This window comes from Ursus arctos, unplaced genomic scaffold (assembly GCF_023065955.2).
Source record: "Ursus arctos isolate Adak ecotype North America unplaced genomic scaffold, UrsArc2.0 scaffold_12, whole genome shotgun sequence".
NCBI lineage: Eukaryota > Metazoa > Chordata > Mammalia > Carnivora > Ursidae > Ursus > Ursus arctos.
This window is the reverse complement of record NW_026622786.1, coordinates 42318692-42345525: the sequence shown is the minus strand read 5'-3', so window position 1 is coordinate 42345525 and position 26834 is coordinate 42318692. Positions and strand designations below refer to the sequence as shown.

Below are 26834 nucleotides of genomic sequence, written 5' to 3'. Positions count from 1 at the left end.
TTTAAAATCATGACAGTAATAGCAAAGGAAGCTAATAATAAGCCTTAAATGTTCCTTGCATTCTATATACCAGTATACACCACAAGTTTCCTTAATTTCAATTAGGAGTTTTTAAGCATCCACTAAAACAAACAGATCACATGTCAACAACTTAGGTTTAAGTAACACGGTAAACCTAAAGAAATAATTAAGTACAGATGGTACCCAACTTACGATGATTCAACTTATGATTTTTCAACTTTACAATGGTGCGAAAGCGATGCATGCAGCAGAAACCATGCTTTGAATTTTGAATTCTGATCTTGTCCCAGGGTAGTGATATGCAATACAATACTCTCTCATGCTGCCAGGCGGTAGCAGCGAGCCACAGCTACCAGTTAGCCATGGGATCATGAGGGTAAAAAATCTATACACGGACAACTATTCCTTACCCATACAACCACCCTCTTTTTAACTTTCAGTGTAGTATTTAATGAACTGCATTAGATATTCAACACTTTATTATAAATAGGCTTTGTGTTAGATGATTTTGACCAACTGTAGGCTGATGCTAAGTGTCCTGAGAACATCTTTGGTGAGCTAGGCTATCATGTTCAGAAGGTTAGGTGTATTAAATGCATTTCGACTTACGATATTTTCAACTTAAGACAGGTTTATCAGGACATGACCCATCATAAGTCGAAATATCTACATACATAAGTAAACACACATGCAAAAAAAATGGGAAAATCAAACTTCTAAATTAAATCCAGTAGAAAAATTTCTTTCCAAGGACCATAAGTCTTTCACAATTACTAAGTATCTGGATTTAATGTAATTCCACACATTTTGATTAAAAATTCTTAAGATGGTTAATATCACATCTCTGTTTCTGAGATAAAGTGAAAAGAAATTCAGTTTTAAACTAAACCTGGAAATGGAGAACCAGCAAATAACCAACTGCATACAAATCTAGTAAAAAAGCCTAATTGCATCTTTTTTGCCCACCAGAGATCAGAGTTAATAAATTTTTTATTAATATTGACTTTTCTATCATCATCTGTTTTAGTTGTATTACTTGTAAGTAACCACTGTAAGTACTATATCTTTTTGCACTAGAAATGTTTAATAATGGCAATGCAAAATTAATAAACACCTAAGTGGACTCACAGTACAGAGACAGTAAATAGGGTCCTAAAAAGTTTAGAAGTTTTAACAAATCAATATATAAATTCTATATTCATTATGATACTCAATGTTCTGAAGCATGGAGAGAAAATAATGATTGCCAAGTAAATAGTATAGCCAGAAAAATCCAAATAATAAGTTAATACAACTAAATGAAACAAAGTCCCCAGGGCTGTTCCGTCAACACCTGGTAGACCACTTCTGTGACTCATTAAAAACTGGTAACAAATAACTATACTAAGTTATTTTTTTTGTTTTTTTAAGGTAAATAAGAAGATTCTTTTTCATAGTTCCTCAGTTTTAATGTTTTCACACAATGCCGATATTATGCCTCTCAAATTTATTAAACAATTAGTGAGTCCCTCATTCAAGATACATACTACAGTATAAATACACATCTAGATTATCCATACTGACATGCAAGAGAGTTATAATAACGTGAATCACTTTCAAATGGTTAAATACGGAAGTTCTGTTTTAAGAAAAAGAGAAAATTAAAAGAAATTTTTACACTAAAGCAAAGGACATTACAAAATTAAGTAAATTTACACTTCTTCCTCATGGACTTGGCAACCATAACCTTAAAGACATTTAAAATAGTTTCCGTTTTTATCACCAATATTTTCTATCATACTACACGGAGAGTTACAAAAGTACCTCAAAACTAAAGCAGTTAATAAATCCTGAAGTATTTTTTCTTTTCACTTTATTAATCCTGAAGTCATGAAAGAAGAAGGAAAACCCTCTTTTCCTTTTCACCTAAGACGGGAAAGGTAACAGGAAAAGATCCTAAAAATGGTTAGGGAATGGAACATCAAGTTCCTAATATAAATATCCAGTTAAACCTCCCAGCTATTTTCACTGGAGTATATTTTGTGTGTTGGGGAGGGGAGCGGTTAGGAAGGCATTATCCTGCCTTCAGTAGTATGGTTAGTTTTAGAAGGGAAAAAAATTAAACATTTAAAAAAGTATATACCCATATTAAAAGAAGAAATCAAGTTATTACCAAAGTATCTCAATAAATCTTAAAAAGTGATCAAGATATACCTTCTTCTGGAGTTTCTCCACAAATCCAATGGGATTTTTTAGTGCTTCTTTCTGGTGTTTGCCTAAACTTTCAAGGTCCTGGACTGCTTGAGAACGCTGAGCTTCGAGTACAGCAATCGTCTGTAACAGTCTCTGATAACTACAGAGACAAAGAAAAACACCTCAGTAAAATTTTCTAGTAACAACAATAAATAAAAACTGAGTTCAAGCCATGATCTACTATTAAGCCACACAGTCTTTTTCAAGTTACCTGAAAGAGTTTAGTAAAACATATTACTGGGAATAAATGAGGTCTTCCTGAGTTACGAAGTACCTAGTCAGAAAATATCAGTTAGAGAAAGCAAAGCCTTATTTCCCCATCTTAAGTTTTTAACTCTTGAACCTGAACAAGTACAGAAAATAAGAAGGCATCTTGACTTTCCAACAAAGTCAATCAAGAAACTGCTAAATAAAAAATAAAATAAAATCAAAAGGTTTTAGCAGCACTAGGAGGGATTAGCAAATTCAGCCCCTTTGTTGTACTCTGTTGGAATAAGGAATTGGAGGTTCATTTTCTTGCCCGGAGTTAGGGAAACTGTCAACTAATTAAGACATGATTTGTGTGTCATGGTTCTCATTTGCTCTTTCTACTATGCTTCCACTCTACAGGAAGTTTACTTTCTGAGCAATTCTTAAGTAATGAACATTTTAAAAGAAGAAAGGCCTTAAAGATACTTACTCCCTACCTACCAAGGTCTGTTTAGCACAACATACAATTTTACCCACACAAACCTACTATCTGTCATTATCCTGAAATCTCATTATGGTACATGTATACTAGTTAATTCTCTTCATATCTCTCTCTCTCTCTCTCTCTCTCTCTCTCTCTCTGGTTCAAATTGTCCTGCCTCTCTGACTAATGTCTACTTTCAAATATCAATACACATATGGGAATATGTCAGCCCAAAAGTCCTGAATGTTCAAATACACTTTGCAAAAAGAATGAAAAAACAAGTCAGTCCAAGTTCGCTTCAAAGTAAGTGGTTAAGTCTTTAATGTATAGGTAATACACAATTTTTCCTTATGGCTTCAAATAAATTTCACTGCATTTCCCACTAGACTGTAGACTCCATAATGGCAAACACATCTGAGAAGTTCACTGTTTTGTTTATCCAGTGTGCAGCACACTTCCCAGCACAGAGATGATCAATAAGTATTGTAGAATGAATAAATGAACAGACATGTCTTGTGCAATCAAAAAGTATACTGAATCTCATAAGTTCAGAAGTCAGCCAACTAGCAGAAATTTCAAAGGTAAAACAATGCAATTTTGAGTTTCACAGCCATGGCATAATTGCAACATGGCATTCTCTATCAGGACACTTCTCCAGCCCTCTGCCTAAAGCATACTTATTCTTGCTCTTGAAATGTTTATAATAATTAAGGTAAAAACTAGTAACACTGAAGGGAAGACTTCTCTCAAGCTAGAGAAACTTCATTTAAAAGAACAGAATTGGAAAGCAGGAACCATACCAGTCACTCCTGGATAAGTTACAGAGGTTAAGACTAAACTCACTTCCACGAAGCCCCCATTTGCTGTGAGGTGTATCCATGAGGCAGGCTCACTGAGGCACAATCTTAGGATGACGGTAGTGAGCAAAGTACTAGAACCTATCCTCTCTGAAATAAGTTCTTAACTGCCATACTTCACCTCCAGAACTCCTTCCCCACCAGGTGAATAACCAAAGACTTGTCATGGTGTCCTTATGACTGATCTCTGTTTTAAGCAACACTTACATACTTCTGTATCAACAATATAAAAATGACTATGAATCTATTAAACTTTCAGCAAACTACTGAAAGCACAGTTAACAATTAATAAGGAACAAGTAAGAAGAGAGTTATGGAAAAAATAAGTACAGGCTTGAAAATGTGCTATAGTCAGTTGTTAATGCTGGGAAGAAGGCCTCTCTTTGAAACCAATAAATTGTAACAATTTTTACTGTACTTAAATTACTTCAACAGAGATGACAAAATAGAACTCTTCAAACTCTATCTGCTTCTCTTTAATCAAGATAAAATGATTAACAAATTTAAAGTCCTACAATAAACACTGGTAAAAGACTTAAAGTCCAGAATAAGTGAAAAGACTGTAAGAAAGTGGTAAACTCAAGTCTTCTAGACCAGCTAATTTGAATTATTTGAGTACTCTTTGGAGTCCTCAAAGGTTTTTACCAGTAAGATTACCACATACACTCCTATGCAGAAATGGAAGGAATCATAAAAAACTAGGGTGACATCTAAAAAAAACAGTATGATACAAACAAATCTATTTTCAATCCCACCTGTCCATCCACTTCACCTCCAAACACAAACTACTAGAAACTGATCCACACATCAACCAAGGCAAGACTCATTTGCTCATTAATTTGCAAATTATTTACTAAGAGAATAAGGCACTATCCGAAAAGCTTTAGTAATTATCAAAGCAAATCAGGCATGGACTTAGGCGAATGGATAGGACTGGCCATGTTGCTGGGGATAGAGGATGGGTATATGAGGTCCATCATCCTAGCCTGTCTACTTTTTTGTATGTTTGAAATTCTCCATAATGAATTAGAAAAAGAAAACTTCAACCTTAATCCAAATTAATGGAGGAATTAACCACTGTACTCTTCCTAGGCTGCAGATCATACCTGCTACTGTATTCAGCTCTGCTTTAAGAGAGACAAACAGGTTCATGAAGAGACAAGGTGGATGAGAAAGTATGTAATAAGAAATAACAATATTGTCTAACTTTTACTGAATGTATACTATAAGCCAGACATTGTATTTTAAGTATAAGAGCGCAGACCTCACTATAAACTTACAAGATAGGTACCATTACCACTATCTTACAGATAAGGAAACCAAGGCACAGATTAAGTAATTCATCAAGATCATACCAGACACTTATTGTGGAGATGTGACATGAGGAATGGTTAAGATTCTGAGAATATTTACCCAAGAAATTAAACCTCTGATAGAATACTGTTTCAATCTTTATTTAACACACAGCTATGTAGAAAAGGAAACAGACTTTTACAGGCTATAATGAGTCAAACCAGAATCAAATTGTGATAAAGGCACAATATGAAGAAGATCACTGTTTCAGTCAAAACCAATAAAAGATGGAAGCATAGCACCCAATCACTACAGATGTTCATACAGATATTTAAAGGAAATTCATGCACTAAAAATAGTGCAACTCTTTAACTCCAGCAAAACATGCTACTTTCACACTTTTGCTACTCACTCAACCAAGTACTCTGTAGAATCATTTTTTAAATGTATATACTTTTGTGTGAATGCAAGTATAGTTACAGCATTCCCACAAGGATAACTCTATTAAATCTACCAAAAATTAATTATTATCTGTTTCTAAACTAAATACATTGCTACAAACAGTAGGCTTAGCTGTGGCAAAGATTTGTTAATTTTATTGTCTCACATCTTCAACATAAAATAGACAAGTTTAGCTTTTGTACTATGGAATTATATTTTACTAAAATACAAATATTCTTCAATTCTAAATCTAAGTTATTTTCACTACCCTTCATTACCCAAGTCCTCCTCAATTCTTTATTCACATCTGTGAACAAAAAACATTTATATAGGGGCACCTGTTAAGCGCTGACTCTTGATTTTGGCACAGGTCATGATCTTAGGGTCATGAGATCAAGCCCCATGCTTCATGCAGTCTGCTTAAGACTCTCTCCTTCTGCCCCTCCTTCTTGCTCTCTTTCTCTAAAATAAATAAATCTTAAAAAAAAAAAAAAAAAAAACTTTTCTAGTGGGTGGTTTGGTCGGTTGAGCATCAGACTTCATTTCAGCTCAGGTCTGGATCTTGGGGGTCGTGTGGGTTCAGGCCCTACACATTGGACTCCGTGCTGGGCCTACTTAAAAAATAAAAATTAAGGAAGGAAGGAAGGAAGGAAGGAAGGAAGGAAGGAAGGAAGGAAGGAAGGGGAAAGAAAGAAAGAAAGAAAGAAAGAAAGAAAGAAAGAAAGAAAGAAAGAAAGAAAGAAAGAAAGAAAGGAAAGAAGGAAAGAAAGAAAAAAAAACTATTCTAGATCAGAGGTCTACAACCTTTAGCCTAACCGTTTCTATAATTTATTTACTTTGAGAAAGGTATTTAAGGTTATGCAAGAGAATATTCTTTTTTTTTTCAAATTTTATTTATTTGAGAGAGTAGAGAGAGAGAGAGCGAGCACGAGTGGGGAGGACGGGGGAGAGGGAGAAGCAGGCTCCCCACTGAACAGGGAGCCCGATGCGGAGCTCGATCCCAGCACACCGGGATCATGACCTGAGCCAAAGGCAGACATTTAACCAGCTGAGCCACCCAGGTGCCCCAAAGAATATTCTTCTTTTTAGGAGATATATACTAAAGTAAAGGGTGAGGAGTCTACAATATACTTTTAAATGTCTCAGCCTAAAAAAAAAAAAGTATATGGGATGGGAAGGAAGATGAGGGGAAAGGGAGAGAGGGAGAGACTATTACAAAATGTTAACAACTGATGAATTTAGCTGAAGGGGATACAGATGTTTACTATACTATCTTCTAGATTTTTTAACTTTTATAACTTCCTAAATAAAAACTGAGTAATGAAGAAGCAATTCATTACACTTTGCTACTGAAAAAGAACAGCTTGATTATCCTATGAACACTGAACTTAATTACCACTGAAAAAAAACTAGAGGAAGTAAGGCAACATAAAAATAAATGTATTCGGGGGACGCCTGGTGGCTCAGTGGGTTAAACGTCCCACTCTTGATTTTGGCTCAGGTGATGATCTCAGAGTCATGAGCTCTGCAGGCTCCCACCCATGTCAGGCTCCACGCTCAGCACGGAGTCTGCTTGAGATTGCTCTTTCTCCCTTTCCCTCTGCCTCTCCCCCTTCACCCTGCTCTATCAAGTAAATAAATATTTAATGAATGTATTCATTTAACTACACTATACAAAGAAAAGGGAAAGGAGTATAGAAAAACTTATAAGCTAACCAATATGTTTTCACGTGTACAAATGCACATATGTATATACTGGTGAACAGGAGGAATTATGAGAAAAAAGAGCAAGACATATGTTGGGTATCATTTTCAACAGGATAAAACTATATAAAGTGATAACAATCAGGCAATTTTAAACAGTAACAAATTCCATCCTAACAATTTACCAGTGTAAAACAGTTTTGGGGAAAATGCTTCAATTTACTCTACACCATCATTTCAATCACGTACAGTATGTCTACTTTCAGCAAAATACTGAACTCAAAATATACATGACTGAACAGAAATTATTCTGATATGAGCAGAACATATTTTTAAATTATCAATTTAGTAAAACAAAAGCTGTATGATACTTTTTCTTCCTTCATGAAGGGTTTCAAATGCCGAAACTATAGAACAGCACAAATTCAATAATTCATAAATGATTTCTCATTTACTGTGAAAATCCAAAAGTCATTAGAAGATGATCAAAAAGCCTTTTACAATATTCTGTGTTAAGACAGAAACTAATACCTCAGCTTCTGCTAATATGCCTTTCCAGGTATAATGATCAATTCTGTATTGAAAATAACTAAAAATTCTGAATTAAAGTTAAGAAACAAATGTACCTGTTTATTTTTAAATCATGGAAAAACTGGTAAGATACTAAGACTTCTTATTAACAGGCCAAAATCCAAGTGAAGGCATAAATTGGACTATGTAAGTCTGGGCTCAATTTTCTGTACTCCGCTTGCTCAGGAAACAAAAGACAAAGCCACTGAGGTAGGTAGTCTAATAGGAGATGCTCTTCCTTCAGGCGTCTATACCTCTCACTCCCATCCCCTAGAAGAGCTGCTTACCACAAGACAGTCCAAATCATATTACCTGGGTGGCCTTAAACAACCAGAGCTGTGACTACAGTTTAAAGCAGTGCTCTGCACTGAAGCACACACACCCATCCCCCACCAAGATACCCACGGAAGCAAATGCAATTTTCTCTGGAAGAATACATATTCATCCTAGGCCTCAAAGATAACCCATAAAGAATTTTCCAAAGAAAGTAAAGAGCTCCTATTTAAAATTTACCAAGCTCACAAAAAAGGAAGAAAGAGAGTAATAAAAGACAAGCTTGCAAACAGCTACAGGGAATAGGAAACTACAAAAACTAACTAAGGTGCTTTGAAAAGGAAGGAAATTATAATTTTTTAAATGTGATAATTAAAACCAAAAGCTCAATGGGGACAAATTTCCTCTTTCAGAAAATGCAGATGAGGCAAATTCAGAAGAAACCCTTCATTGAAGACAGCTGGAAAAAAAATCTAAAAGCTCTTAAAAGTTGCAAAGAGCTAACAGAATCATGAGATGGTACCAAATTAAGATCCATGATAAGATGAAAACCAGAAAGTTAAAACATGTTTGGGGGTACTTTTGCCCTGGAGCAATTTATTGATCCAGAACAGGAAGCTGAGTAGTGTTTCTTATAGCTTAAAATGATAGAGGATCCAAATTGCAGTGTAGGGCCTACCAAAGGTAGAGGCTCTGGAAAACAAGCCTGAGCTTTGGTCTTGAATCCTGAAGGACGACACCCTAGGAGTAAGGGTGAAAAGGAAGTAAACAGCCCTCTCAGAATGGACTAGTATATGTCGGTTCGTAATTAACTAGTAAGGCTGAAAATGCACATACCCCAAGACCCAGACATCCCATATGCAGTAACCTCAAAAAACTCTTGAATTTACACAGTGGCATGTATTTATTGTAGACTTATTCATGATAATCCAAAACCAGAAACAACCCAAATGTCCATCTAAGAAAAACAGATAAACTGTGGTATAGATATACAATGGAATACTATACAGCAATGAAAATGAACAAAGCACATCTATGTGTACCAACACAGATGAATATCACAAACATATCACAAGAGTATATGCAGTGTGGTTCAAAAACGAAACTTTATTGTTTAGGGATACACACATAAGCGGTAAAACGTTTTAAAACAGCAAAGAAGGATTTTCACAAATAGTAAGGGAATGTAACCAAGGAACTAATCACAGAGGAAGACTTCTGGAGTACTATCCATATTGTGTATCTTAACCTGGATTGCGGTTAAACAATTACAGGCTGTTTGATTTCATAGTTACTCTGTATCTGCATGTCAATATTTCATTAGTATTATATTCATGAGATACTGTACCTTTTTTTTAAAAGGGAAAGTTTTCTAGGAAGAAAATGTTATAGAGAGAACACTTCTACCTTTAGAACTTTATTTAAGATTCACAGAGGAATTCTGGTTCAAGTCCCAGCTCTATGAGCAACTAACTGTGGGACCTAACTCAAATCATTAATTAAATCTTGCGCCTTGGCTTCCTCAGCTACAAAATGAGAAGACTGGACCAGATAAGTATTTGCAAAAGCTTTTTTCAAAGTGAAACATTCTAGGATTATTAAGTCATTTGTCAATTCTGATCACTCACTGTAAGTGAAATAAGTCAGTCAGAGAAAGACAAATACCAAATGCTTCCACTCAAAACAAATGAGCAAAAGAATAAAAAAGAGAGAGACAACCCAAGAAACAGACTCATAACTCTAACAGAGAACAAACTGATGGTTTACCAGAGGGGAGGTGGGTGGTGGGTGCATGCATGAAACAGGTGATGGAGATTAAGAACACTTGTGATGAGCACTGAGTAATGTACAGAATTGCCACTATATTGTACACCTGAAACTAATACAAAACTGAATGTTAACTACACTGGAATTAAAATAAAAATACAAAAAAATTCTGGTCACTCATTATTTCACATTCTTTCCGAGTTAGAAATGGACTCACTTAATACTGTATACATAAATACAGCATTAAGTCCGTTTTCTACATACAGAATCCTATATGAGACCTGGGTTTATCAGTGCTGCCCATAGCAAGAAGTATGCCAAGTAACTGCTCTCACAGAGGAAGGTCATTTAAAAAGATCTAAGGGATAAGTTTCCCCTACTTCACAATGTCTACTCATGATACATTAATGGCTTTACTCTCACAGAAGTTACTTCCAAAATGAAATTATCTGAAATACAATGACTATGGTTTATAAAGAAATTGGCTGTTCTGGCTGTAGGTCACTGAATAGTGTTATTTCCTGAAGGCAAGAATTTTAAGGTGCACCTATGCCACTAGTTTTTAAGTATGTCTTATCTCATTTATTATACTGTGTGATCCTTGAGAGGAACTGTACTTACACTGTCCCATAGCACATTAAGATTCAAGAGACACAGAAAGTGCTCATAAAGATGAAAACAAAAGACGAAAACAAAAACCACAGAAGAAAATATGAATAACTGAATAGTTACCTGGGTGACTTTTCAGCAGTTAAATGATTGTATACAGAACACTATTATAATGGTATGTATGTTCTTATAAGTTTTTTAGGTATGCTAAAGATACATATAGCCTTGGTTCTTTTCCACATGTAAGACTTAGAGGGACAGATAAAAGGCATACTTACCAAGTTTATGGATGACATGAAGCTGAGAAGGATAGCAAATACTGTAGATGAAAAAAATCAGGATTAAAAAATAACAAGCAAGCTAGAATACTAGACAAGATGAAATTTAACCACATGAACAAAAAATATGGTATTGAACTACAAAACAGCCAAACAAGTACAGGATGGCATGAACTTGCCTTAACAGGCACAGAAAATTGTGAGCCTCCCAACTGATCCTAAGTTCAATTATGATGTTAAAGTGTGAAGTAGCTGCTCAAAAACACATAATATTAGCTTAAACTTGCATGAACCCATTCAAACACTTACCAAGTATGCGCACTGTATATATAACACTATGTCAGCCATTCTGAAGGATACAAGTATAATCAACATGCAATCCTACATCTCGATCATTACAATTAAGGTAAGACAGTGTGCATGTATATATTGGTAGTTGCTTATTTAAATACTGAAAAACAAGGAAGCGCATAAAATTCCTAGTCAATTCCTAAAATCAACAAAAATTATGATGATTAATATACTACAAGAGAAAAACATACATAAAATTTGATCAGCCATGTAATAAACAAAGTGATCATTCCTAGGAGACACAAACACAATTTCACAGAAGAAGTAAAAACCAAGTAAACACTAAAAATTTGTGTATTTTTTTTTTTTAATATTTTATTTATTTATTCGACAGAGATAGAGACAGCCAGCGAGAGAGGGAACACAAGCAGGGGGAGTGGGAGAGGAAGAAGCAGGCTCATAGCAGAGGAGCCTGATGTGGGGCTCGATCCCATAATGCCGGGATCACGCCCTGAGCCGAAGGCAGACGCTTAACCGCTGTGCCACCCAGGCGCCCCTAAAAATTTGTGTATTTCAACAGAAAAGAAGGTTAAGATATTCCAGGTAGAATAAATAGTGCAAGGAAAAGCACAAACGCAGGTTAAGTGTGACACACATTGAAATAACAGTGATAGTCTAGAGAAAATACACAAGGGGAAGCTGAGAACACAAAATAAAAATAAAAGAACTATAGATCCAACAGGACCAAGAAATATGGGTTCTAGTCCCATTCTGAGAAGATCAAATAGATCAGCCTATCAGGACTTCAGTTTCCTCTTCTACAAAATAAGAGTCTCTAAAATCACTTTCCATTTCCAGAATTTCCGGAGATACAGCTTGAGCACCTATATTTAAAAACAAAAACAGAACTCCACAGACAATTCTGAAACACCTCCTTCATAAAGAAATACCACTCTAATGCAACAGGGAGCACCTGAAAGTTTTGAACAATGATAATGTAAGAAAATCTTTGCATTTGGAAGGCTAATATGGCTGCAATGTGTTAAGATGAACTTCACAAAATGGCAAAAGAAACCACATAGAAAGCAATGCAGCCGATGTATAAGATTACATTCTGAACACCATATTTAACACTGAAGTATACTCAGAAGTTGGTTAACCAGCTAGGGTTCTGAAAAGCAGAAAAGTTAAAGAAATGTAGATGATCCAAGAGAACATATTAAAACTGTCTTCAAGATACGAAAGTTTGCTACATAGAAAAAAGAAGAGAAATATTCCAAGTCACTTCAAAGTCAAACTCACATCACCGAGCAGAAGTTCTAGGGAAGAATGTGAGGCTCAATAAAAGCAAAAATTTCATAAAGTAGTGAGCTCTCTGTCACTAGTTAAGTTCAAATAGATACTGAATGACCACCATCAAAGGATACTGCAAAGGTGTTGTATTAGGTGGAAATCTGGACGAGACTTACACCAAGGTCATTCCAAGACAAAGTTTCTTCATTCCAAGACAAAGGATACTAGAAAACAGCATGCATGCATGCATTTTTTAAAGATTTTATTTATTTATCTGACAGAGAGACAGCCAGCGAGAGAGGGAACACAAGCAGGGGGAGTGGGAGAGGAAGAAGCAGGCTCCCAGCAGAGCAGGGAGCCTGATGCAGGGCTCGATCCCAGGACCCTAGGATCATGACCCGAGCTGAAGGCAGACGCTTAACGACTGAGCCACCCAGGTGCCCCAAGAAAACAGCATTTAAAAATTAAATTTCTTCAGTCTGAAAAGGCTCTGTATTATGATTCCAATTATATGACAATTTATAAGATAAAACTACAAGGGCAGTAAAAAGATCAGAAGTTTGGGGAAAGGCAGGGGGGTTTAACATGACACAAAAGTGATTTTTTATACACGAAGTTATTCTATATGATACTGTAATCTTGGATGCATACATTATGCATTTGCCAAAACCCATAAAATTTTAAAGGACAAAAAATGAACCAAAAGGTATGCAAATTTTAAAAAATCATTTAGAAGGTCAGGGGATCCTAGGAAGGAATATTAACTGATGCAAGATCTAACTGTATTATAAATCTCACTGAGGGGGTAAGAAAGAAAAGGTCCTAACCTAGGTAATCTTGGAGATGAGTGGCATTTCTAAGACTAATGGCAAAAGGAATATAGCATAAGCACATATTCTAACTGATGTAGTTATTTCCCATGGGGTAAGAGTTAACAATTCTAATACTGCTATATATTTATATTGGAATTAAACAAATAAATGGGTGATAGATGGCCAAGTTTGCCAGTGCTGGACTGGGAATTACAGATAAGCAAGGGGAGGAGCTAGAATGATCCAACAGTAATATAAGGAATTACAAGTAGAGTCAAAATATGAACTCATGTTTAGCTTACTAGAGATGCAGATGATTATACACAGAAATATTTATGGAGGGGAGCCTGGGTGGCTCAGCCGGTTAGGCGTCTGCCTTCGGCTTAGGTAATGATGCCAGGGTCCTGGGATTGAGCCCCAAGTCTGGCTCCCTGCTCAGCGGGGAGCCTGCTTCTGCCTCTCCCTCTACTTATGCTCTCTCACTCTCTCTCAAATAAATAAAATTAAAAAAAATATTTATGGATATGTGTATATACACAGGTTAGTATACACGCATGCGTGCGCGTTGATGGGACATAGGAGCCAACAGGGAAATTCCCAATGGCCAAAGCTAGAGCAATTTGAGCAACAAAATAAAGTAGTACTAAATAATAACCCAAGGTATAATTAAGTATTTGAGTCCATACTAATATAAATAATTGAATGACAAAAGAAATATCTCCCAAACAGAATTCCAGATAATTTATGTAGACACTCTTCCCTCAAGGAGAGAGAACCTAACTCCCCACTCTTAAGTATGTGCTGCGCAGAGTAACTTCTTTCCAAAAAATACAGTATGGAAAGGGTGAAGAAAAAAGAATACAGTGGAAAAACCTGACAAATACTACCTCAGCCAAGTGATCAAGCCAACATCAACAACTCTAAATCATAGTAATAGTATATACCCTTGGTATGATGTGATAAAAACGGCACTTTACCTGTGTTCTTCCTCTCCAAACCTTCAACCCCAGCCTAATCATGAGGAAAACATCAGACAAATTCCAATAAAGAAATATTAATACCATGGGGCGCCTGGGTGGCTCAGTCGTTAAGCATCTGCCTTCGACTCAGGGCGTGATCCCGGAGTTCTGGGATCGAACCCCATGTCAGGCTCTTCCGCCGGGAGCCTGCTTCTTCCTCTCCCACTCCCCTTGCTTGTGTTCCCTCTCTCACTGGCTGTCTCTCTCTCTCAAGTAAATAAATAAAATCTTAAAAAAAAAAAAAGAAATATTAATACCTGACCAGAATCCCTCAAAACTGCCTAGGTTGTCAACAAGGAAAGTCTGAAAAACTGCCACAGTCAAGAGAAGCCTAAGGAGACATGAAAATTAAATCTAATTGGTATCCTAGATGGGATTTCAGAACAGAAAAAAGATATTGGGTAAAAAATAATAAAGTATAGATTTTAGATAATAATGTATTAATATTGATTCATTGATTATAATTAATATATCATACTAATATATTAAAAATAGGGGAAATGGGGTAGGGTGTATATAATACAGTCTTGATTTTTCTGTAAATCTAAAACTGTTCTTTAAAATACTATTATTTTTTTTCAACAAGAGAAAGAGCTCAAGCCTATGCATGAACAGGTGGGGTGGGAGGGGGCAGAGGGGCAGAGGGAGAGAATCTTAAGCAGGCTCCACAGGCTACATCTCATGACCCTGAAATCATGACCTGAACCAAAAATCAAGACTCAGACACTTAGCTCACCAAGCCACACAGGCGCCCCTTAAAAAAAAAAAACAAAAAGAAAACAAAAAAAAAACCACCTGTTTAAATAAAACATTTAATTTTTTAAAATAAAATAAAATAAAAATTAAATTAAATTAAAATAAATTTTGCAGGGGTGCCAGGTGGCACAGTCAGTTCAGTGTGACTTAGTTTTTTGGCTCAGGTGGTGATCTCAGGGTCCTGAGATCCAGCTCTGCATTGGGCTCAAGGCTCACTGCAGAATCTTCTTGAGACTCTCTCCCTCTCCCTCTGCTCCAAACCAAACTCCCCCCAACCCCGCCCTGGCTCTCACTCTCCCCTCCCCCTCTAAAATAAATACATTTTTTTAAAGATTTTATTTATTTGAGACCGAGAGAGAGTGAGAGAGAGAGAGAGAGAGAGAGCACGAACAGGGTGAGGGGCAGAGAGAGAAGCAGACTCCCCAGAGAGTAGAAAGCCTGATGGGGGGCTAGATCCTGGGACTCCGGGATCATGATCTAAGCCAAAGGCAGATGCTTAACTGACAGAGTCACCCAGGCACCCCTAAATAAATATATTTTAAATCAATCAATCTTACAATCTTCCCTGTAGCCACTACTGCTTTGCTGTCTTAGAATAGCAAAAGGGAAAGTTAAGTATTTAGTTGAGGTATATATTTATGTTGAAAAAAGAATTTAAGAGAGCTTGTCTAATTATGTTAAAAAATATTTTATGTTAGCAAATTTACTGTTATTTACTCCTGGTTACACTTTATCACATCGAATAATCACTCTAATTGTTCTAGAACTCACCAATTTATAAATAATTCTCAGCTACTATCTCTGCTCGATATGAAAATCTGTTCAAAACACCTTTTTAAATATTATCTCTATTCTGCTTAAAAGTGGTAACTGCTAGGGGTGCCTGGGTGGGCTCAGTCGCTTAACTGTCTGCCTTCAGCTCAGGTTATGATCTCAGGGTCCTGGGGTAGAGCCCCATATCGGGCTCCCTGCTCAGGGGGGAGTCTGCTTCTCCCTCTGCCTCTGCCCCTCCCCCTGCTTGTGCTCTCCAGCTCTCTAGCTGTCACTGTTATGTAAATAAAATCTTTTTTTTAAAAAAGTGATTAACTGCTACAGCATTTCAAATGTAAAATCTTTGTCAAATAAATGTAATATCCAGACCTAGTATGGCTACCCACCTTAAACTAAGTAAACACAATACCAGTCTTTTAATTTTAGTGCTTCAGCACAGTAGTGACATTAAAATACACACTATTATGCCTCGCATGGCAATATACTCCTAAAAAATACCTTCTGATGAGGAGGCTGGGGGGTGGGGGTGGAAAAGGTTAAGGACAATAGTTTCTTCAGTTTAGTATGATATATCAATCACTCATACATATATATAAAACAATTACAAGGTATATAACAATATTTATTAGACCAACATATCCACAGCACAGTGTACTTAAATAAGTGGTAAAAGTTTTGTTTGTTTGGTTTTTTTTTTTAGGTGTCTAAGCATCTGGTAACAGCTAGATTTATATAAAATTTTAAAATCACAAGGTGGAATAAAAATATTTTTTACCTTTTGTATTGACACTACTACCTTATAATCTCATTATACTTGTACTACTATTAATTTTACTCTTTGTACTGCTATTGTTACCTTAGTTGTGCTCTTTCTATGAATATTTAGAGCATAAATTAGTTTTATTCACATACATGTTTATATTTATTCTTGATGAAAAACCCTCTGGAACAGGTATTAGTACCACTTTATAGATGGCATAACCAAAACTTGGAAAGGTTAAATACTGGTAGATTCTTGCCATAATTTTTCCATAATATGATTATTTACATATCCTAATTTATGTGAAATATTGAGCTTAGATCGTATACACTGGGAAGATTAGGCTATACCTAAATTCAGAAATGACCAAAAACCTAAATGAAGCCTTAATTTCCTGCCTTATTTTTAAATAGCAGAATAGTAATAAAATAAGCCTATTTAACAATTCTTCCTATTCACGTACTAGTATAAATACTAATTCAATAAGAGAATGCAAATGAAGAGAAAGAATACCATCTTTTCTCTTGAATGGACCATAAACAGGGTAAGCAATATTTTAACTAAAACATTTGCTATTCATGATTAAAGAAACACTTGCCCCTTTCCAAAAAGTCTTCACTGTGTATTTTCTCAATGTATATTTAACCCCCTGAAAGAAGTGTAATTTTTTTTTTAAGATTTTATTTATTTATTTGAGAGAGAGAGAGAGAGAGCACGAATGGCGGGAAGGGGCAGAGGGAGTAGGGACCCTGACACAGGGCTCGATCCCAGGACCCCAGGGATCATGACCCGAGACAAAGGCAGACGCTTAACCAACTGAGCCACGCAGGCGCACCAAAATGTAATTTCTAATGTACTTCAAAGGGTATTTTCTTTTGCATAAAGTTTTCACCAACAATCCTGAAAATACAGTCAGGCCTCTATAACAAAAGTTATCACTTTTCTCTTTTCAGAGTCTGTCCTGGTACCTGGAAACTGACATCTTATTCAACTTATTCAAGAAATTCAGCTGTGAAGGGGAGAAAGCAAATAGAAAAAATTGTTGAAAAAGTATATGGAATATGATGAGATGATTTTTAAATCAGGAAAGTCTGGAACGTGTAAATGCTGATGGGAAAGGGCCCACTGGAAAGGCTGATTCTGAAAAATAAGTAATAATAGAGCAAGGTTCCTAAAAGAAAGAAGAGGGAATGGAGCTCAACTCACTGGCAGAAGACTTAGCCTCAGGTAGGAAAAAGAGATCCCTCCATTTACTTAAAGATAGTTTATCATCACCATCATTTTGAACTGAAAATTCACTACTTATAAGTTATTATGCTCTTTACAACTGCTAGCACCTATATATATATATATATATATATATATATTATTACTCTCTTTTTAAGAGCCTGCTTCTTCCTCTCCCACTCTCCCTGCTTGTGTTCCCTCTCTCGCTGGCTGTCTCTCTCTCTGTCAAATAAATAAATAAAATGTTAAAAAAAAAAAAGATCTTAAATAGTCACAAAGAAAAACTGATTAGGAAAATACGGCAGGTGCAGGCCACCCAAGAGGCCCCACTCTCTAACTGGAAATCATGAATTTATTTTTTTTAAGATTTTACTTATTTATCTGACAGAAAGCAAGCGAGAGAGGGAACCCAAGCAGGGGGAGTGAGGGAGGGAGAAGCAGGCTTCCCACTGAGCAGGGAGCCTGATGCGGGGCTCGATCCCAGGACCCTGAGATTATGACCTGAGCTGAATGCAGACGCTTAACGACTCAGCCACCCAGGTGCCCCTGGAAATCATGAATTTATAGTGGTACCAGTATGCAGAAGTATGTGATTTCTCTTCAGTAGGAACAAAGGAAGAACAATGGGAGAAGGGAAGAAAAAATGTTGGCAAGAAAGCTATGTTTTTTTTTTTTTTAAAGATTTTATTTATTTGACAGAGACAGCCAGCGAGAGAGGGAACACAAGCAGGGGGAGTGGGAGAGGAAGAAGCAGGCTCCCAGGGGAGGAGCCTGATGTGGGGATCGATCCCAGAACGCTGAGATCACGCCCTGAGCCGAAGGTAGACGCTCAACGACTGCGCCACCCAGGCGCCCCAAGAAAGCTATGTTCTTAAAGCTCAGGCAATCTAAGACAGATAAGAAAAGCAAACAAGGGGGTGCCTGCGTGGCACAGTTGGTTTAGTGGTCAATTCTTGGTTTCGGCTCATATTGTGATCTCAGAGTTGTGAGATTAAGCCCTGCATCAGGCTCCCTGCTCAGTGTGGAATCTGTTTGAGACTCTCTTTCCCTCTCCTCTGCCCCTCCCCTGCTCGTGTGCATGTTCTCTCTCTCTTGCTCTCTAAAATAAATCTTTTTAAAATAAAGGAGACAAGGACAGATAAAGGCAAATATAGAAAAATTAGAGTTGTTAAGGGAATAAAAACTTTGTGCATTCTTTCACGTACTTAATTTTCCAATTATCAGTTGCCTATCTATTCTGCACTAGGGAAGAAAAACAAAAGGAAAGGCATAAACAAATATACTGCAATCACATCTCAAGTGTTATGGAAAAATAACAACTTCATAAACATTCTCAAGATACTACATAATTAATCCAGACCCTGGAGATATAAGAAAAAAGTCTGATGGGGGCGCCTGGGTGGCACAGCGGTTAAGTGTCTGCCTTCGGCTCAGGGCGTGATCCCAGCATTGTGGGATCGAGCCCCACATCAGGCTCCTCCGCTATGAGCCTGCTTCTTCCTCTCCCACTCCCCCTGCTTGTGTTCCCTCTCTCGCTGGCTGTCTCTATCTCTGTCGAATAAATAAATAAAATCTTAAAAAAAAAAAAAAGAAAAAAGTCTGATGGTGAAAGGGAGCAAAACAGCTGAAAGAACCAAATGCAAGACTCATGTAACTAAAATACAAATAGGGATGGAAATGGGGTATGGGGTGGTAGTTTAAAATGTGTTTCTCCTGGGGAAAGAGACCAAACCAAATCTAACTTATCTTTATAATATGTGGTGTCTAAGACTAAGCCAAGCTTATAGTAAGTACTCAAGAGATGTTTGCTGAACAGAATTAAGTCAGAGCAAAGAAACAGGAGCCCAGATTGCAAGTTTGCTGACTGATAAAACTTATTTTAAAGGATTATTACTGAAGCACCAGCTTTAAGCAAAGGTAACCCTAGCACTGAAACACTTAAGAAGTCCTAATTTACTGTTCCAGTGACCAACTAGAATTTCACCTACTCTTAAGGACACTTAATAAGTAAAAACAGATGCAGGTCTTACACAACCATTATTTTTTATATGATTACAAGCATGATTAACAAGCTACTGTAATTTTTTCACTCTATCTTTTAGGTAGTTTTAAATAAATTAGTTAAACCTGGGACTCTGAACATAGATACAAATTACTATGTTTAGAAATGAAAAAAATAATTTCTCAAAACCAGAACCACCAATTTCTTCAAGAGCCTGCCAATTTAAGTTTCTGCTAGGCAAAGACACTAGAAAATCATTTTGTAAGAATAATGCCTATTTTCAAATTAATCATCACAAAAGCCATATTAACGTGAGTTTGCATTTTTGTTGTAGTCTTCAAATGGTACTGCATATTAACTGAATTCCTCCAGAAAGCTAAAAGATTTCAGTCATTTCTTAGAATCAAAGAAATGATAGGGGCACCGGGTGGCTCAGTCAGTTGGGTGACTGACTCTTGGTTTTGGCTCAGGTCATGCCATTTCAGGTCATGAGATCATGATCTCAGCGTTATCAGGTCAAGCAGCGCATCAGGCTCTGCACTTGGCAGAGTCTGCTTCTCTCCCTGTCCCTCTACCCTTCCCCACACACACACTCTCTCTCAAATAAATAAATAAATAAATCTTAAAAAAAAAAAAAAAAGAATCAAAGAAATGATGGACAATGTTCTCAAGGACCTATCTCTACCATATCTTATCTTTCCCTCAGTATCACCTTCTTCCAGACAAAGTGAAGATATTTCTCTTTTATCCCGCAAAATGTAGGGTCATGGGAGTCTCTTAAAGGTGGAAGAGAAAGTTTGTACAGACATACTTTCTCAAAGCAGTCTAAAGACCACCTACATCCATATTCCCTAGATGCATGTTAAAAACATAAGTGCCTAGGGGCACCTGGGTGGCTCAGTTGGTTGAGTGTTAGACTCTTGGTTTGAGCTAGCATCATGATCTCAGGGTGGTGGGATGGAGCCCATGATGGGGCTCCACACTCAGCAGGGAGTCTCCTTGGGATTTTCTCTCTCTCCCTCTGCCCTTCTCCTCTCCTCTCCCCAACCTCACAAAAACACATGCACTCTCCCTCTAATACAAATACATTAAATATATAAATAAAATCTTAAAAAAAAAAATCTAGGTTCCTAGTCTGTCCCAAATCTACTAAAACAATCTCTAAATGTAGGCCCAGGAATCTTTTAAACATTTTAAACAAGACAAGGTAAGTTTTACATGGTTTTGTACATTACATTAAGTTTCAAAGAGTTTCTTCTAAAAAAAAAAAAAAAAGGAAAATATTTCAAATCTAAGATCTTATTTCTAACAACCTAGAAACAAAAAAAAAAATCAAAATATCAAACACCAAAATCCTGAAAATCACCCAAAGTATTAAATATTCATGCAATTATGTAAGTACTGATAGCTCCCTTAAAGTTCCACAACACTTATAAAATACCTGAACAAAATGTAAACTATGCAAGATTCTTTAAAAGAACCAGTCATCTACATTTTTAGCCCCTTGTTATGATTTAAAGTATGAGTCAGAATATTAAGTCTATAATTTCAGAACATAAAAAGCTTTAAAGAATCATATTCAATACTAATGAAAATTTACTCACCAATAAAGTATCTGACATTATAAATTTTTTTCTCAAACTCTACACTGAATTTAACCAAATTGTAGTTTTTATGAGGTTTAAGACTTTCATTTTTCCAATATCAGACTCTGAATAGGGGAGGTGATGGGACAGGGACAAACAATTACATAGAACCTTGATGATCCTGGCAAACACTTTTTCTTACCGGTTTAATTAATATTTCGTAAGAGTTTATCATCATTTCATACTGACCTTCAAGGGCTGATAACACCTAACTTTTCATATTTCTGTCTCTCACAAAAGGAAATCTTCCAGAAAAATACATAAATCTGAGACTACTGGACACATAAAAATATAGATAACCTTGCAATAATTACATATACTATACCACATTTTATTAAAATAGGTGACCTATCTGTTCATATATCTCCAGCAACTACCACTCCACTAGCATGAAGAAGACACTCAATAGACATTTGTTCAATAAATATCAACTGACACAAATCTATCCCAAAGATGGATTAGATCATTTAAAATTCTTAGAAACAATATTTTAAAAAATGTTTTAACTGATTCTAAACTACTTTAAGAATTATTCTATATAACATTTAATAATTAAAGTTAAAAACAATCATTAACCAAATAATATATATAATGAATATATAATAACAAAATATATTTGTTAGCTTTCACTAAAGATTTATATATGTGAAGAGTGAAGAAAACTGAATCTGATAATTCACAAATCCTTATTAGTTACTCTTCAAAATACACGATCAAATTTTAAAAATATGATCAAAGTACAAAATATTTCTGTAAAACAACTTCTCATATATGCTATTTGGACTGGCCCTTTGAAATTCTGAGCCATCTAATAGCTTATAAACAATATAAGCATTTATTATTGTTGTAGATATAGAATAGAGTTATGCTTAATAAATGTCGGAAGACATCTTATTAGATTCCAAACTAAAGATTAGTGCTCACTTTAAAGGGACAAAATGAGAAAAAAGGAAAATACATATGCAAAGTTTAGAAGTTCTTCCCCTAATAATAAATAAATTTATAAAAAAATGTTTTAATAGAAAAACCAATCTGAAATTTCCTTAAGTTGAGTCATTTAAAAAAAAAAAACAAAGAAATTTAGTCTCAGCATTAAATACTCTGGATGGGTTCTAAAACTATTCTATATACAGCAAGGTTTCCAAACCTGACTAAATATTAAAATCACTTAGAGAGGTTTAAAATAGAGAAAGAGAGATATATGAGGCTCCACAGACTATTTAAATCAGAATCTCTAGGGCAAAGCTTAGGCATTCATATATTTTTATTTTTTTACTTTTTTAAAGATTTTATTTATTTATTTGACAGAGATAGAGACAGCCAGCAAGAGAGGGAACAGAAGCAGGGGGAGTGGGAGAGGAAGAAGCAGGCTCCCAGCGGAGGAGCCTGATGTGGGGCTCGATCCCATAACGCTGGGATCAGGCCCTGAGCCGAAGGCAGACGCTTAACGACTGAGCCACCCAGGCGCCCCAAGGTATTAATATATTTTTAAAACATTCTAAGTGATTCTAATGTGCAGCCACATTTGAGAATCACTATTCTATGTCAGTCCTCTAAGGAAATAAAGATTCATTAGGAATTACCAATATTAGAAAAGAAATTGCTACTCACAATTGAGGTAAGTGAATGAAATTAACTGTTAACAACTGAGGGGCAAAGATAATGTATAACCGCAATATAATTTTTAAAAATTATTTGTGAGCTAAATGTTTTAAATCTTCATAAATCAAGAAAGCAAACAGTCTGTACCATGTACCAGAAGTAATATTTCTAGTAAGCTATGTGGGAACAGACAACTCAACATCCTCTTATGTTCCACACCCATTCCTTCCCTGGATCATTAACCATGCTGTTTGCTTTTGAATGTAAATGAATTAAGGTTTTTGAACATCTCAAAAAATATCACTAAGTATTTGATAGTATGAGCCCTCACTCTTTTTACACTTAAACATACTCCTATGCCTCGTATGTTGTTTCTGGTAAAAAAAAAATAATAATAATAATAATAATAATGTTTGCCTCCATTTAAATTATATACAATTTTAATTAACTACAAACTGGAGGATAAAAATTTGTACTTACATGGATTTGACTGAAAAACTTCTAAAGGCAAAGTACAATCTGGTTAGAAAAAATAAGCCTGCATATTAAAAATAGAAACATCATTTATTTTTCATAGCTAAGAGAAAAAAATCACCCATGCCAAGAAAATCAGTATTTACAGAGGGTGCCCTTAAATAGTTTATACTATTTAAAGTGTTTGATGATCTTTACTTTTACCACTTCTTTGGTTATAGTTGGCACATTTTACCTTCAATAAGTTATTAAAACATAATCTAGCTGCCGTTAACTTACTGGTCTTTAGTACCAACCACAAAATCCCTAACATAATAGCATGTAGGGATAACTCTTCCATCTCCAGAGAAATGCTAGTATAACTGACATTTCTCTTAAACTAGAAGTTCATTTTCACTTATATTTAGAGAAGTTTTAATTTCAAACCCTAACCACAGAATGAACTTGTGATGACCCGATCTTAATAAATACTTAATTTTATTAGAATCAAGAATAAAACTTATTCTCCACTCCTACTCCAATTCTTTAAAAAGAAAAAAAAGACACATATCTTTAAATCCTGCTTCTCAGCTGTGCAGAATTAGTTTTTCTTAGTATGTATATGAGTGGGTAGAGACTGAGGAATCACAGTGGTTCATCTCAAGTACTGATGTTCAGTATGAGGAAGAGAGTACAGGTAAAGAGACTTTTTAAAAGAAAAGAGGAAATGAAATGAAATTATTAGAATAAAATAAAGACATCCAGCAAAGGACCTTTCTCTTTCATCCTGATTTTCTCTATTCCTTGCCGCATAGGAACACATACCAAGAATCTTATTCCTATCTGATATACCAAAGAGAGTACAGCCTACAGACTGACTGCTTATTTCAATACTGAACACACATTAAATTTCTAAAAACTTAGAAACTAGGACCTCCTTCAGTACACTATACAATCCATTTTTAACATACCAAAAATTTCAAAGGGTCCTTAGACTGAACACCACAATAACTAAACAAATATGAAAGAAGCAGTTAAAATTGCTGCAGTGTTGACTCTAATACAGACTGCATGACACCTTTTTTAAAATATAGGAAACCCTGCTCCCTCCCCACATGGCCCGGGTGGCCTCCCAGACAGTGTTCCAGACGCCACCCGCAAAGGAGCCAAGACCAGCGGCCCAGGGCCCCATGGGCAAAAGGATATAGCAGGAGCTCATGACCTTCATGACGTTCGGTGACAAAGGAATTTCTGCCTTCCCTGAATGAGACCTTTCCAAATGGGTGGGGACCTTCCGTGGAGCAGCTGGCCCGGTATATGAAGCCCTGAGGTGTACACTCTCCCTGGAGTTCGCCAGTGGCTACCCTTACAGTGCACCCACACAGTGAAGTTCCTCACACCCTGCTCCCACCCCAGCGTGGGCAGGTGGGTAACATCTGCCTGGACATCCTGAAGCACAAGTGGTCTATCCTGTATGGACCATCCTGCTGTCCATCCAGAGCCCGCTAGGGGAACCCAACACTGCTAGCCCTTTGAACACACATGCTGCCGAGCTCTGGAAAAACCCCACCGCCTTTAAAAAGTATCTGCAAGAAACCTACTCAAAGCAGGTCTCCAGCCAAGATCCCTGACTGTCTAGCCTCTCTCCTTGTGTTGCCTTTTTATTTTTTTCTTTAGATGGTCTGTCCTTTTCCTCATTCCTGTCTAGACTCTATCTTAAGCTGTGGTGTCACTTTTGTTTTGTTTCTGTTTTTTAAATTAAGTCTCTGGTTGAGCCCTTCTGATGATTATACTAAATAAATACACTGGATTTTTTCAAAACATAAAACAAAAATAAAATAAAATACAGCAAGCCTTAAAAAAAACACTACAAACAATAAACAGAATTTTTTTAAAATATGTATCTCAACTAAGATCTTACAGAAATATACATACTGATTAAAGACAATGGCACTAATAAATACAAAATATCTTTAAATGTGTTTTTCAAACGTGTGTCGATTGCCACCTAGTAAGACTTAAACACAACTCTTCAATTATTAAGCCACTGAATGTTTCTGACAGAAGCTTCAAGACACATCCAATGGCGTGAAAGGAGTTAGAGAGTACAGCAAGTACAGGTGCCACAGAACTATAGAATATTAGAGCTGGAAGGTGCTACCTCAAGGATAGGTGCAACCTCTTCATCTCACAGCTGAAGAAAATGGAGTTCAAGGAGATTAAGAGACTTCATGATTGGCCAGCTAAGTAAGGGTTGAGAACCATGCCAATGCCTCTTGATTTGACATCCTAGTGCTCTTCCCCACCTCAGCACCACAGATAATGAAGATTTGGGGGTGGGGAGGTTCTTTTTTAAATCCCTTAATAGATCTTTATGAGAATAAATTTTGTATGTTTGATTTTTTTAACATTTTCTAGTTACATAACAAAAACTAAAAAATGTAAATCATGAGAAGAAATAAGGTCCCCATAATTTCAACATCAAAAAATAGTTATCATTTTTTTTATCTTTAGGGTCAAATAAATTTTAATAAGGTATTATATACTCTAACTCAAAAAAAGCAGGTGAACATATTACTGAGAAATTTCTTATTCCAGTATAAAACACCTGACTATTCTAATGAAAGCTTCACTTCTGAAAGAGCATTGAAAAGATTTGTAACAAGGGAAGTCACTACACAAAAAAATTCTTTGCTTTAAAAATTACCAACATTATCCTTCAGAAACCTTTAAAAGACAAACAAAACCTTTAAAATTATTTCATTTACCAAAAAAAGTTTATAAAAACATCTACTACATGAAATAAAATATCAAGCATGGCAAATATTTTTATATGGCCCAAAAGGTCTCTGTTTATGTGTGCATTAAAAATACAGCAGGGTCACCACATACCAATTAGACTGGTTAAAATTTAAAAACCTGACAATACCAAATTCTGCTGAGGATAGATACAGAGCAACAGAACTCTCATTCACTACTGATAGGAATACAAAATGGTACAGCTACTTTGGAAAACAGTTTGGCAGTTTCTTACAAAACTAAACATACTCTTACCATAAGATCTAGCATGTACAAATTTAGGGATATTCCCAACTGATTTGAAAACCTACATCTTACACAAAACCTGCAAATGCAAATGTTTATAGCAGTCTTATTCATACTCACCAAAATCTGGAAACAATCAACATGTCCTCCAATAGGTAAATAAACAAACTATGACATATCCATAAAATGCAATACTATGCAGAAATAAAATGACATGGACGATTAGTATAATAGCTCTGCTATTTCTACCCATTTTATATACAACTGGTCAAGAATACAGTCAAGAATACCCAAAACACCAAATGGTCAATCACGGGCATCTTCTGACAGCCTACACTGTCCAATAACCTCTTTTCTGGAAGACATACTTCCAAAAAGCATTGGCCAAAGCAGACTTCAGTTCCCCACCTCCAACCATTAACTCTACCCTTGACAAATG

The 26834-nt window shown here is 36.0% G+C and overlaps 1 protein-coding gene and 1 pseudogene across 6 annotated transcripts in view; one reads left to right on the top strand and one right to left on the bottom strand.

Moving 5' to 3' along the window:
• The window catches only part of ZZZ3 (zinc finger ZZ-type containing 3), a 97305-nt gene that overhangs the window by 16343 nt on the left and 54128 nt on the right, over positions 1-26834 (bottom strand). For all 6 annotated transcript variants that reach the window (XM_057310546.1, XM_044383726.3, XM_057310543.1 and 3 more), the window contains one exon: positions 2215-2353. In XM_057310546.1, the coding sequence (XP_057166529.1) occupies positions 2215-2353 (139 nt within the window). The remainder of the gene's footprint in view (positions 1-2214; positions 2354-26834) is intronic.
• LOC113254504 (ubiquitin-conjugating enzyme E2 C-like) lies at positions 24568-24981 on the top strand (annotated as a pseudogene).